Here is a 15,211-nt window from a genome sequence, read left to right as displayed (position 1 = left end):
AATCCCTCAAACAGAAATATGTTCAAGCAATGAAAGAAACTTCTTTCCATTAATATGTTTTCATTACAAAATTATACTGAAGTTATTTGTAATGGCAGATAATACATATTGTGCAAAAAAATAATATAACAATTATTTCAACATGTGCCCGCAATTACTCACCCCCAGGTACTAAGAACTATGCAATTAAATTTCACTTAGTCGGTATGGATTGAGAGTTACTATACTGTAAAGATGCATAGCAGACCAATAACTAAGCACATCTGGTAATCCTCGTATAATTCCAGCAGATAGTTTATAAGACTAGGCTTATTGAGGTCTAAACTAAATAAGCATTAAAGAAGCTCAATTTAAAGTGCTATTGGACAGCCTTTGGGAAAGATAAATCTGAAATAACAAGGTATCATTTTTAGCAGCTCCCGTGTCTGTGAGCTGTGAAATAGCAACCTACCACCTGTTTTTTGCAGAATGTCTTGGTGGTATCATATTCAGTAATAAGTTATACCGAGGTGCTGCTTAAAGCACAGTTACAAGGCCTAGACCAGACAGACCTTAGGACTTTACGCAAAAAATGTTTGTAGGCTTGGTTAACATCACAAAGCTTATGACTAAAAAATTAGCAGAAACGCATTGGATTACAACAACAACAAAAAAAAAGTGGTGCATTTTAATTTTTCAAATCTAGTGGTTACAGTGCATCCCTTTAGGGAAACAACAGGAAAGTGGAGCTTAAATCAAAACTGGAAACAGTTCTGCCTCAAGCTTATTTCTGTCTGCTTTGATAAGACAATATTCGTCAACAAACTAGACCCATTTCTCATTCTCCCTCCCTCTGTTAGTCTCCTACTTGATCTTGCTTTTTATTTTCTCACAAAATCTGTTTAATGTTAAAGAACAAAATTTCAAAAAATTGATCAGTTGTTTTGCAGCAAAAATACTCTGAAAATTAATATAGCCATATTCTAGTACATTAAAATTTGATCTTAATTTTAGACCATGATTAAAAGTCCCATCCAGGTCTATGATCTAGCAACACACAGAGGCAGACACAAGCACACTGTATTGCCCTTTCTTTGCATGATGCTTAAGACTTCAGGTGGAAACTTAGAAGAAATGTTAAGAGAATCTAGTATCCCCCATGACTGAAGATTGCCAACTATTCTGTATTCTGGTATTATCTTAGTCCTTCACTACATAATGTGTATCAGACTTCACATAATACAAAGCATATATTGGCTCCCCTGTTCCCTTCTTTGAAGGGCCGAACAAGAATCAATCATTCTGATATGGAAGCAGATATATATCTTATATTCCATACAAAGAAGGTAAGCTGAATCTCAGAGAAAGTTTTGCTAACTTTAGAAAGTAGATTTTAAAGTAGTGATATTGTCTGTTATCTGATGACTCCCAGGACAAGATGCAAACAACGAAAGTTACCCCATTGTAAACCCACTACAACTGTAGGCATGAATATAAGCTGGCCTTATGTGACTGTTAGGTTGAAAAAGTCAGTATTTAAGGAAAAGGAAATAAATATTTTAAAACATGGGTTTTATCCAAAAATGTTCACAGTGTTGGAGTATAATTAATAGACACCAGAAAGGTTTAAGTGTTATTTTCATAAGCCTCCACAAGCCACAGGTGTATTGTTTCTTGCTGCCTGATTTATGAGAGGAATTGCCAAAGAGGACTCTAGATGGTTTTATGACCTGAATGGCTCAAAAAGAAGGCGGCAGAGAACAGAGAGTGTGTTTCAAGTATTAACATGGGCCAGGCTTGGCTTTTGATATCAGCCCCTGCTGCCTTATGCAATGGTACTATAGCAGGTAAGAAAGCGTTCAGCATGATGTCCCCTATGCAAAACTCCATTAACAGTATAAACAAGAAGATAAAAATATGCAACAGAAATTATTCATGTTTATGACTATCCTGTAAAGATTCTCATACAGAGCCACCCTCCAGTTTGCTAAGGCCCATTATAAAGTATTCATTACCCAAACATGCACAAGGTTGGTGGTACACACACAAACCAACCAAATTCAAACCAAACATGAAGTTACGTAATACTAAAGCTTTGTAGAAACCTTTGGAAAAACTCTGCATAAATCCTTTGCTCCCCCTTCATTTTCTACAGTCCATATTGTCTTTTTTCTGGTTTAAGTTCCTAATAAACTAAATGGCTTTACAGACTTGGGATTTTTCTGGTAGAATTGACCACCAAAATTTACAAGGACTTAGTAAAGAGGAACTTAACGTAACTCTCTTGACAGGGGAAAAGGAGATGCTACAAAGGATGTGCCCCCTCTCAAGTTCTGTATGATTGAGTATGGTTGAAGTTTCACTGCAAAGCTAGATTCCGTATTATTGCCTCCAAGGCAAACAGTCAATTTCTCACCACTGTGCATTTATCATATCAAAAATAAGTCAGAATTCTTACATAAAAAAATGGAATACATATTAAGAGAAAAACAAGGATGTTTAAGGACGGGAAAAGGCGTGAAGTGTCATGTCACAGCTAGTACAATTTTACCTCAAATTGAGGGCAATTGTCTTTTAATGCACTTTGCAGTGCTATTAACAGTACTCTTTTGTACAGCTGGGCAAACCAGTCTTAGGCCTCAAAACCCCTGACAGAGCAGACATCTCACTGAGTATAACAAGTCAGTCCATGCACAGTGGGACTCAATGTCTGGTTTCCTGCAGTTGTCATATGTGCTAAAGGTGAGACTTCTGAAGGCTTTTCTTTTGCTTGTGGTTGGGCATTCTGGAGGTCTTTCCCATGTGGATTCTGTACGTTTAATAAACAATATACAAGTTGCAAGTTTTTCTTCTATGGAAATACTGAAAATAAGCTAGCTGCTTGTAAAAGCTCACTCACAAATACGTTTGAAATTGGCAAAGTTAAGTTTAAAAAATCAACAGTGGTACAATCTTAAGAGACAGCTTGTTGACACATGCTCAGTTTCTTCAAGACGCTAGACTAAACCCAGCCTTTCTTTCATTTTTCCAGCACATTATATTTCAGAAATCCACCTGTCATCCATCCCCCAAGACCAGTAAGTCACAAAATAACATTTTCAGCTTCCATAGAAAGTCTAATTCTGGACACTCTGTATATTCTCAAAAGCAATGGTTTACCCTCACCACTGACCAACTCCTCTCTGGAATCCAACAGCAATAACTGCTCTGAGGTATGTACGGGACTGACTTGCTAAGTCAACAGAGGATTACTCAGCCCACTCAGAATAGTCAGACAATTAGCAATGGGTGCAGGAAGCTCAAATCCAGATTTCAGCAGAGCTACTTCTACGCTTTACATGTTTCTTACATGACTAGCTAAGAGGATTTATTTGTTTAGTTTTAGTCCTTTCATACAATAAAAGTGTAGTTGCAAGTATCAATGTGAAGGAAACCACAAGAACAGATTTTCTACATGGGCTTATATTCATCATTCAGTGACTGCTTACTTTTAAAAATAAATGAATAAATAAAGCATTTACCAATACATTTCCTGTACTTCAAAGAAAGGACCTTCTTGTAGGAGCTCTCTCTTTTAGTCTAGATGAAATCAGCTTCGCAGTAGCATCTGCAAGGCTATTCATATTTACTGATGTCCTTGAAATGTAATGTTGAGCTGTGCATGTAAAATAAGTAAAACTGAGCAATCAAGTAAATGCTTCTCTTTTAGCCTGATGCATGTGCAACACAGACTCTGTCACAGAAGCTACTGAGCAGAATGCAAATCAAAGATCATAAAATAAGATGGCACAGAAATATATGACTAGGCCTAACTGGCTGCAGATACTGAATTCAGTTATCTTGCAGCTAACTACAAATCCAGTATTACTGGTTTTTTTCATTTCTTTCATAACCCAAGACAGATGGTTTTCTATGACTTTATTGCATTTCATCCTGCTCTGTGATACAATATTTGTCATTCAGATTAAAACTGAATTACACAAGCATGCATTTCAAAGCTTGGAAATCAGGAAATTAATACAGTTCTCCTGTAATTATAATAGTTGCTATCCCAGCACCCTGCATATACTGTGAGAAAATCTGTTAAAAATTCTGGGATAAGAAAATGTTTCTACAACCTGAAAAGGCATCAGTTTTTCTTTAATGAGCTTAATTTTATAATAAATAAAATAAAATGCTTCATAGAAAATACTAGACTGAGCACAGAAATAAAAGTGTAGGAAAGCAACATTCATGAAGGTTCACACAGTTTATTTGTAATTTTTGTATTTAATTACATTTCAGCACTGCAATAGAAACTTTTTTCTTTTCATTAAAGTCACTGTGTTAGACCAGCCATTCCTCTGCCTATACTATGCTTTTTTGAACTCATCAGTACAGCAGAAGTTTTCATAATCTCTCTCTTCAGGTCAGCCCACACATTAACGAGATACACATGTACATCATGAAAAACGACTTGCTGCAGGAAAGTATTTAGAATTATAAAATTACTTTCACACAGACCTCATTTAATATTATGAATATCTGAGCCATCCTCCATTCAAAGAACCACACTGGTTACTGCAAGAGCACTCAGAGATTTCAGAGTGTGGTTCTTCAGTTCAGTCTGTACATCACTTACAAGCTCACTGCTGACCTCATTCCAATTCAGGCAATCACAAACAGCTGAGTTTATAAGATGCACAAAACCCCAAAATGCTTTTATGAATGTGGTGAATTCTGTCCTCTTAGGAGAAATATTCAGAAAGCAATCACACGAAGAATAGAGGATACATTACAGCAGCAGAGAGTGAATAAATCACACTGCCTTTATCTGGGTGTTTCCTTTGTAATCTCACACAGCATTTCTGAGTAAATTGGGGATGTTGCTCTGAGTTTCTGTACAAGTAGGACGGAACCTGAGCATCCTTTCACATATAGATGTAATGGTAACAAGTGCCTAAGCATATAAAAAGAGAATATAAAAACCTTACAGGCTCATATGGCTACTTGAGACAACATGTGTGACAGTCTGTTAATAGTAAATCTGCTCTCCCAATCCATGCTTAGTGAGTAGTAAGCTACCGTGTGATCCTAACAAAGTTCCTCCTCCTTTTGCCTAAGCAGCTTCCCCCCCCCCCTCCTTGAAATTCATGCCCTTAAACCCAAGCACTCGTGTCTAACAATATCCCCAACCTCAGCTACAGAAGCTTCTATCCTTTGTGGGGTTTTGAAACAGATTTTAGGCCCTTTGCAGGAAACGCACCTTAATTTTTTTGTCATTGACCAAACCACAGTCAAACTGGGCCCTCTTGGTAGAAGACAATAAAATGTCTAATGTTAAGTGACTTTGCTACTAATTCCCTTTCTTAATTTCAGACAATAAGTCTAAAACAGGCAGGAAATAAAAGGAAACTGAATATCTTTGTGTCTTCAATAGAGACAAAAAGTCAGTTTACATCAAGTCTTACAGGATTTTCTTAAACATTTACTGTTTGGTCTGTTTAACTTACTTAAACTGAAGAACTGTTTCCCAGGAAGTTCCAGTTTATTTGAATGAAATGCTCACAGAAGTAGACTAAGTCTACATAGGCTACGAGAATACCTGTGATCAAAACCACAAGCACTTCAAATGGTCAAAACACTCTCCTTTCCAGGATGTAAAAGGCTCTGGGGAGGAAGGGACTTTTCCAGTGTGAGTCAAGTTATTGCCCTAATTAAAGTAACATGAAGAAAAGAATAAATTATTTATTCTCATTTTCAGAGAAATTTGAGAGAGATACACTAAGGCAGAAAATCCAGTAGTTTCTGCAGCCCTATATCAAATTCAAAGTCAGCCAGCTCTGTAAGAATTAGAAAATATCAGCTCTAAATTCACATATTCCCTGATTTTAAGGTCAGAAACCACTGCGGTCCTCTAGTTTGTACTCTTGCATTAAGTGACTCTAAAGGCTGGAATTCCACTGAAGTGGGTAGGTCAACAACGACACTGAAGCAATGTACTTTCTGACAGCCCTATGGAATTTGGAGTGTTTGGCAGTGCTGCCAGAGGAAGAGCCATCCTGTTTTTTACCATCCTTCCTGTGTTGGCTGGTTCCTAGAGGAACTGGACATGTTTTCTTAATAGGTGACTGAGAGTTTTCATACTTCATAGTTGCCTGGTAGCACTTCTGCATTATTTAATACTGCTGTTTTTTTCCAGAAGAAAGCCTTCTGAATACTGTTTGGGTTTTTTTGTTTGGTTTTTGTTGTTGTTGTTGTTGTATGTTTTCCAAAGTATTTACTGCTTGATGCTATTATCAAATACCAGAGCCAAAAAATGAGCATATGATAATACATGATAAGTACTCAGCATAACACCAGGTTAGCAGAGGTCCTGCCCAAATACTATGATGCAGTGCCCTGATCAATAACAAGCTACAGTTTATCTGTTTGAACACACACAATACGACTATGCACTGAGTTTTGAGACTGAACTCTCAGATGAATACATAGTGTTACACAAGCCAGCACAGCAATCAACAGTAAAAAAGCACCTAGCTATTCGATATTCCACAGGCAGCCATGAAATCTGATTTTATAACTCCTTTATATTACCAGAGTTGGGCATTTCATACTAATTTTAAAGACACTTCTCCAGATCTTTCAAAACTGACTTAAAACTTTAAAGTACTAATGAATCCAAATTAAAATGAATTTTAAATTTCTTCACTTTTTTCCCATGGCACTAATGAAGTATTAGTTTAAAATGATTTTGTTTCTTACTGCAAAAATAATAATAAATAAAATACATATTTAAAAACTATTTTCTCAACTGCAACAGAACTTGAAGATGTTGCTTTTGTCAGTCGTTGCAACGTAATTTCCTCATGAGAACTGGAAGTGCCAACCCCCTCTGACCATCCAGGCATGTCCTTCTCTATTGCATGACTTCCCCCATCAGTCCTCCTTTCCTTCTGCCACCGATTTCTTTGTTTTATGAAACAAATTTGACAGTTTTCTCTACATAGTTTTAAAAGAAACAGAGGATCAGGGTATGTGTTATTTTGCAAAGAGCACAATACTTGCTTTTACTCTGGCATTTATTTCCCATGCAGGATGCCCAAGCTCCAGAAGTGAAGCGTGATTAGAAATCTCAATCCAATTGTCAGATTGCCCAGCTGCTGACCTCTGAAGTATTTACCCACCTGCTTGCTCCAAAGCAACCATCGTTGCCTGCTCAATTAAGTCACGTTCAATGAAGCTTCGGAAATCTTCACTGTATACACTAAGGTCTGGTAGCTGGAATGTGTAGATGGGCATCTCCAAAGGAAACTGTTCATTGCTGCACTCATTTGCTACATGTGATCGAGCAAGGGACACTATGGCTGAGCTGGCATGAGATATACCTCTGGACAGACGCTTTTCTGTAGAGAAACCAAAGAGATATTATACCCTATAAGACTACATAAAACACCAAGTCTGGCGAATGACAATAATCAATCAGTGTTTTGAACTCTTAAGTTGACTTCTTGTAAATCAAAAAATACAGCATTCTACAATCACTTCATATTGAATGTGCCACACTGTTTTCATCTCAGAACAATCTACCTGAAAGCAATTTTAACATCATTATGCTGAATTCAAGACAAACTCAGTTTTCATGCATATGTGTTCCTAAAATCCTGATCCATAAACAATACACAGTTCAAAAAGAATAACGAAGTTAACAAGCCTGGTACAAAAGCATGCATTATTTTATCAAACATCTATGAGCTAATATCACATAATTTATTGAATTTCTCTGTTAAGAAATGCTATAAAAGGAAAATAAACAGTCATTAAAGCAAAAAAAAAGCATTAGAATGTTAAGAAGGACAAAATACTACTATCATATGATTTCACTTTACTATATGGTCTCAGTTCTGGTATCAGCAAACGGGTAACAGAAACACTCTTCTAGTGCTTAAACCGTGAATCATTCAGCCAAAACTGACATTTTCCCTCTGTTTAGTTTCTGCCCTGTATTACTGTTTTTGTTTTTAAAAACTGAAATGAACGTTTTGGAGCTGCTTAAAATTTATGTTCATCAAATGTTCCTAGTCCTCTCTCTCAGAGTTTGACATTCAGCATAAAGTTTTTTTCTGCATCTGAGAGGCGACACTTCTCAGAACCACAGTACCACTGCCTTTCTGTGCTTCAGACAGATTGATCTCAGATATTCTACTGAGTTGCACTCTCTCTAGCCATCCTTTGCAATGAGGATTATCTTAAATCAATACTGGAAAGTCTCCATTTTGCTGAGTTTTATTAGTGAGTTGACATTAGGTTTATGGAATTTCTTACATTTTAACATGCAGAAAGGTTCCTGCTGGGATTTACAGAATGTTAACTTAGAGAACATTTTCATTGATTTTCATTGGAAATGGGTATCTTATCATACTGGAAGCTTTTGTAAAAAACTATTTGGTGCAACTTCACCTCTGTAGCTTCACAAATACTATCATAAGCTAGCCCTAAGTGATCAACTCTCAAAACACGTACAATGCTATATTAAAATAAAAGAAGTTCCTGTACTTCTGCACCTTCAGAAATTAACAAAGCAGGTTACTTAAATGCAACTTATCACTTAAGCTAATAGTGTTTTTAAAACATCTCAAACTGACTAACATTTATTAAACAATTAATTTTCCTGGTGTTTGTGAACTTTTGCTTCTCTAATGGATCAAAGTTTTTGTAATTTTAAGAGCTAAACTGCACTCCCTAAAATATCCTAAATTGGGAGGATGGGTAGAAGGTTTGATTACATTTGCATTTCTTTCTTCTCCCTGTACATCTCTACTAAATCACTTTTTAACAGGGGAACTGAAGTATAGGATAGCATCTCCATTTGACATCCCCTTGCTCCCACTCCATCACCCCTTCCCACCACGGTCCAGCCCTCACCTGTTGGCTGCATCCTCTGCTCCATGTACTCAGTCCACAAGACCCTCCTTTTTGTTCTCTGCTCCCTGAACATCCCTCTCTCCACTTTCATGTTTCAGAGATGGCTTTCTGATCATGAAGTCAGTTATGCATTGAATTGGCAACAAAGTTATTGCCAGTAACTGCCATTTGAAGCCAGACTTACCCCACACCACCTACTACACCCACTAAAGTATCAAATGGCCATTTCAGTGTAAACTGGGCAGTTTAATAATACGGAATTTTAGAGTGAGCTATATCCTAAAGAGGATGAAGGGATGCAGTTTTATCAACTATAGTGTGCTACTCTTCCTCCCTTTATTTGTATTCAGTGCTTTTAAGGAGTTATAAGAAGCACTACAGCTCCTTTTCTACCGATAGAAGTTACCAATTTTAAAAAAGCTTTACTGACACTCCTAAGTACTGATGCCATTTTCTGTCTAATAGGAGGGAAGAGCCAGCAGGAGAAGGAAAAACTTTTTGTTCCTTCTAATGATTGCATAGAAAGTCACCACCAAGCTAGTGCTGTTGCCTCCCTACACAACAAGCTGTGAGACCGGTAGATTTATTTTGGTGCAAACTACAGTTCCTTGATAAATTAATACAAAAAAATTCATTCCAACAGTCTGAGATAGAGATCTGAAATAAAACCTGTAAAAGGCCTGCAAATAAAAAAGCAAATTCTAATGCTTATCATTCTGTACTGGAAATCAACTGCTAGTTGACTCATTTTTCTTAAGGTTTCAATTTCTATTTGGATGGGGGTAGAAGGTTGTCCTTTCTTCTGTGGAATCATAAAAGAACAAAATTATAAAGCTGAAAGTTATTCATAGATTTCATACACCCTAATCACATACTCTGAGTAAGAATGCAAAGATTGAAATACGGAAATTTTTTTAACCTTTTTTTGGTCTCAGTAAGCACAGAAAACTACATACAATGGTGGTCTGTGACACCCTCTAATTAATTCAAGTTATATGTACCACAGGACTGCTTAGGGACAACATATTTTTGTACTTTCTCACACATTGAAAAAATAAGTTGCAGAACTGAGGCAAAGCTCATGACAACTGAAACATGTGAAACGTAGGGACCAGCAGCAGCTCTGTGAATCCCATCACAATGACACAGTTCACAGGCTGATGGCAAACGACTTCCAACTCCTTGCAGACAAGCACAACTCGCAAGCAGACAAGCTAGAAAGCTGCTTGTCCACAAAAGCCCTGGAGAAGAGCTCTTACCTTGAGCAATGTCATCCTGCCTTTGCAGGCAGGGTCGCTCAGCCTTTGTCACCTGGGGAGGCTGCTCTGGCTCCTGCTGCTTGTAGTATTTGCCCTCATTGAACACCTGTGGGAGGCTGGCGGTGTGTACCTGCCGGAGTTGCTCATAGTCACTCAAAGCTGCTGTCAAGTCCCAATTTTTGCCTGCCAAAGAGCAAAAGGACATTCTGCTCGCGTCTGAATCTAACCAGACTGATAAGCTGGAAACCATCTTCATACGCACTGAAAATATGAACTTAAATAGAAAAATCATTCTTACTTAAAGCATCAGCAAGGAAACAGAGGTTCTTGGAATGAAACATTTTACAGCCACTCCTCCCTCACAAAAATGCACAGTTGATAAACACCTTGAAAGTACACAATAAACGGAGGAAGACAGAAATCTTTTTTTTTTTAATTTATATATTCGTTTTCTTTATATCATAATTGGAGACCTCAAGAAAGCTCTTGTCCAACCTTCTGCTCAAAGGAGGGCCTGCTATAAGATCAGACTAGATTGCTCAGGGCTTTATTCAGTTTGATCTTTAAAACACCAAGGATGGAGACTGTACAACCTCTCTGGGCATTCTTTTCCCGCATTTGACAGTCTTCACTGGATCTATGTCCACTCTGAAACTCCCTTGTTTCAACTCATACACATTGCTCCTTGTCCTCCTGCTACGCACCACTGTGAAGAGCCTAGTTCCAACTCCTTGGTAACCTTCTTACTGGCACTGGAAGGCTGCTGTTAGATCCCCTTAAAGTCTCCCCATTTCCAGCCTGAACAAGCCCCGCTCCCTCAGTCTCTCACAGAATCACAGAATGGTAGGGGTTGGAAGGGACCTCTGTGGGTCATTTAGTCCAACCCTCCTGCCAAAGCAGGGGCACCTACAGCAGGCTGCACAGGACCTTGTCCAGGCGGGTCTTGAATATCTCCAGAGAAGGAGACTCCACAACCTCCCTGGGCAGCCTGTTCCAGTGCTCCGTCACCCTCAGAGGGAAGAAGTTCTTCCTCATGTTCAGACAGAACTTCCTGTGCTTCAGTTTGTGCCCATTGCCCCTCGTCCTGTCGCTGGGCACCACTGAAAAGAGTTTGGCCCCATCCTCTTGACATCCACCCTTGAGATATTTATAAACATTTATTAGGTCCCCTCTCAGCCTTCTCTTCTCCAGGCTGAACAAGCCCAGCTCCCTCAGCCTCTCCTCATAGGAGAGATGCTCCAGTCCCCTCATCATCTCCAGTCCCCTCATCATCCTCATAGGAATTGTGCTCCAGCCCCTAACAACCTTTGTAGCCTTCCCCTGAACTCAGTCCAATTTACAGCTGTCTTCCTTGGACTGGGAGTGGGGAACAAAATTAGACTTGGTATTATAGGTGTCTAATGAGTGCTGAGTAGAGAGATATTAATCACTTCCCTGAATCTATGGACTATGGTTCTGTCGATGTAACTCAGCATACTGCTGGCTTTCCTAGCTGTCAGGACACATAGCTGGTTCCAGTACAGCTTGCAGACCTCCAGGTCTTTTTCTGCCAAGCTGACCCCCAGCTTGTATCACTGCAAGGGGTTCTTCCTTTCCAGGTGCAAAACTCTGTGTTCATCCTTGTTAAATTTTATCAGGTTCCTGTTGGTCAATTCCCTTGCTCTGTCTAGGTTCCCCTGAATGGCAGCTCTGCCCTTGAAGACACCAAACAGACCCTCCAGTTGGTGTCATCTGTAAACTTGATGTTACCTCACTGATAAAGACTTTAAACAGGTATAGACCCCTGAGGTACAGCATTTGTTACCAGCTTCCAGACAGAAAGCTATCCATGAACCACTACCCTATGAACTTGACCATCAAAAGAGTTTATTTGCTCATCTAGTTGTCTACCCATCCAGACTGTAACATCCTAACTTGAATAAAGCAATACTGTGGGAAACAGTGTCAAAAGCCTTGGTAACGTTGAGGTAAAAGGTATCCACTGCTCTCCTCTCATCCACAAATCCAGACATTTTATCATAAAAGGCAATCAATGCTAGGACTTCTCTTGCTGAGATTCTGATGCTCCAGCTTCTGATCACTCCAGAAACTGGCAATTTAAGATGAATCCCACAGAGTTTAACACAAAATAATGAGAGGAGGTAATAATTCACATCTATACAGATGCCTTAATAGTAAATAATAATTAGCAGGAATGATGGAAAGACACGGCTGGTAAGTGTTATAGCACAAGTGTGAGAAACTTGCTTATCTTCTTATCTGATCTAGCAGAGCAGCTAGAATGCAAATTCAGAATACTTTAGGTGCTTTTATCTTGTACATCAGAAAGAACTTGTGCTTTCAGAGATCTTAAAAGTCTTTTAGAAAGCAGATAATATAGGACAGTGTTTTGTAACAAAACATGCAGTGAGAGGATTCAGTCAGTGTGGTTCCATGTCTGTGTGAGCTGCTCACGGAACCTGCCAACACAGAATCCTCCAAAAGATTTGCTTCCAAGCTTCTACTTCATCATATTGCTATGACCAGCAATAACAGAATGTAGGCTAATATCCAGAGATAAAGAAGTCTGTTTAGTACAGGTGGTGAAATGGTACTTGCCACTCTCAAAAAATAATAATGAAAAAAATGTTGAGATGTTTGTATGTTATTTTTGAAACAATCCTGCCAAGTTAAAAATACATAGATATCCTAGCATTCTCCAAGTACTTATTTTAAATTGGAAAATTACAAATATTATAGCAAGAAAAAAGACCCCACATATGAGACTTTCACAATATTCCATGAGCACTTTTTGTGGGAATTCAAAAGTAACCTGATCCTGACTCATACAGGATGTATTACACCATAAAATGTTGTCACTTTTTCTACTTTGAGAAGCTACATTACCCGAGTAGCAGTTAAATATAACTTATTTGCTCACACAAAGGAGAATAAGCTAAAAATAGTACAAAGCAGTTTTATACAGATAAAAGAAAGTCTTTTACTGTTACAGCCATTTCTGTGAAGAACAAAAACCTAACTGAAGTAGAAAAAAATCAGCACAAACAGCTGTTACCTAGAGGGTTGAGCTCAACTATTTCAGGTTTTGAAGTACTAAACAAAATTGTGAAAGGAGAATTAGTATCATCAAGCAAGAATGTCATACATATCCTGAGTACTCCACAGTACAAACCACCATATCAGTGACATAGAATTGTTACGTATGTTATGCTGTAATCTTCTGTTAGAAAGCCTGAAGGACAAAATGTATATTCAGAGAAAACTGTCATGTGATCATAGAAGCAGCACTTCAGTTCTTGCCAGCACTTTTTTTTTTCCTAAAAATCCCATGTAGATCCAATGGCTGTAATCCAGTCAGGGCTCTGCTCTAGCTGTCTATATCATCTGAATCAAGTTGCCCAACCCAAACATCGAAGAATCATGAGTGTGTTCCCAAGATTGATGTGATTACATATCAATGTTTGGAGTGGGGACTGCTTTTCTTTGGTCCTGTTTTTAGGAGGCACTTACAATATGTTTTTTAAATCTTCTTCTCAACCGTGAGGGCTATATATAAAAGAAAACTTTTTTTAAGAAGTGAAAGTGACAATAAATATAATTCTAGGAACTGTAGGTTTAAACAAAACAGATTTATCCAAGTATCGGCAATGCTACAAGTCCAGCGCTACGTAACTCACAGCAGCAACCTGGGTTTATTCAGTACAGATCCTTGAGTAACAGACCCATATTAATGGAACACAAACAGCATTTCTCTAGTGTCAGGGCATTCCTTGCAGGTCACATCCTCAAGACATTTTCATGTTTAAGTTCTGAAATCTAATAAAAATCACTGCATGTGCTGTGGCTGCTCTGTGACAGGGTTTTGATGTATGTAATAGGAAAGCAGAGAAATCAGTCGACTAACAGAAATTCTGCTGTCCTTAGTTTTAGGCCAAATGCAATCATCTTATATAAAATCTCTATCATAAAAATTACAGTCAGCCTTCATACACTAGTCTCACAGTGTATTGCATTTAAAATCTGGATTACATAGTGACTTGAGTATTGTTCCACGGTACAATGTAACAACTGAACCTGTAATATAGAAAATATACATAAAATAAAATTTCTGTATCTAAATGTATCTTACGTAGAAATATTTTATTTTCAAATCTCTCCATCTGACTGGAGTTGTCCCTATCTCCTGAACAACAGCACCAATTAGCACCAAAGCCTTAAACTTCAGAGAACCAACATAAGAAATGATTACTGGACTCACTTTCCCCAAATTTGCTGGAGCCTACGAGCATCGGAATGCAAGAAAAAAATTCAACCAAATTAGAGAACATGTTAAGCACCCTTCCATCTCCATGAAATAGTGGTTTTGAATATTAGCCACCCTAACCGACTAGCATAAGTGTTGTCAGCTACTTTCTGTACTAGAAACATGTAAGCTTGCCCCCTTTGCAAGGGCATTCTCTCCATTTGTTTTGTATTTTCACAAGTAAATACAAATAATAGACTTTGTTTTTCCCATTGCCCATAAAAAAGACAAGAATTCATCAGTTTGGGAGGATTAAAGAAGAAAATTCTTAGGTAAAAACAGAGAAAACTGGAGGCAGCAAAGAGAATTAGGGGAAAGGAAAAGAATAAAAAATAACAGAGGCATTTATGAAAGACACTGTGTGAAGAAATACAAATAAGTACAAACATGTACTGCAGTGTAAAATAAAAAATAGTAAACAGATCCAAAAAAGGTGTGACATGATTTGGACCACAGAAATGGACGGCAGAAGCAATGAACAAGCTGGGAACAAATCAGAAACGTTATTAAATGCAGAGATTTCAGAGCAGATGATCTGAACAAGGATTTCTAACTTTGTGGCACAGCAGGTGAGAAAGTTTCAGCTGGAAGTTTCTCAAGGAACTAGCCAGGCTTATGATTGTGCAGATGAATAGAGCTAACACTGCCTAGCTCTCCTCCTTTAAACTGCATACCAATAGCTTTTGAATATCTAAAGCTGTATCTTACTATATTCCAAACTAAGTTTTGAAAGACAAAAAAAGCCTGAGGTCTGCTGGGCCAGAAA

The 15,211-nt window shown here is 38.1% G+C and overlaps 1 protein-coding gene across 7 annotated transcripts in view; it reads right to left on the bottom strand.

The window, feature by feature from the left end:
• OTUD7A (OTU deubiquitinase 7A) overlaps positions 1-15,211 on the bottom strand; it is a 167,154-nt gene that overhangs the window by 41,109 nt on the left and 110,834 nt on the right. For 6 of the 7 annotated variants that reach the window (XM_075431846.1, XM_075431847.1, XM_075431848.1 and 3 more), the window contains 2 exons: positions 10,143-10,325; positions 7,146-7,364 (listed from right to left, as the gene is read on the bottom strand). In XM_075431846.1, the coding sequence (XP_075287961.1) occupies positions 7,146-7,364; positions 10,143-10,325 (402 nt within the window). The remainder of the gene's footprint in view (positions 1-7,145; positions 7,365-10,142; positions 10,326-15,211) is intronic. The other variant, XM_075431851.1, reaches the window with a different exon arrangement.

Source organism: Opisthocomus hoazin, chromosome 10, assembly GCF_030867145.1.
Source record: "Opisthocomus hoazin isolate bOpiHoa1 chromosome 10, bOpiHoa1.hap1, whole genome shotgun sequence".
NCBI lineage: Eukaryota > Metazoa > Chordata > Aves > Opisthocomiformes > Opisthocomidae > Opisthocomus > Opisthocomus hoazin.
The sequence above is the reverse complement of the archived record's forward strand: the minus strand, read 5'-3'. Positions and strand labels throughout refer to the sequence as shown.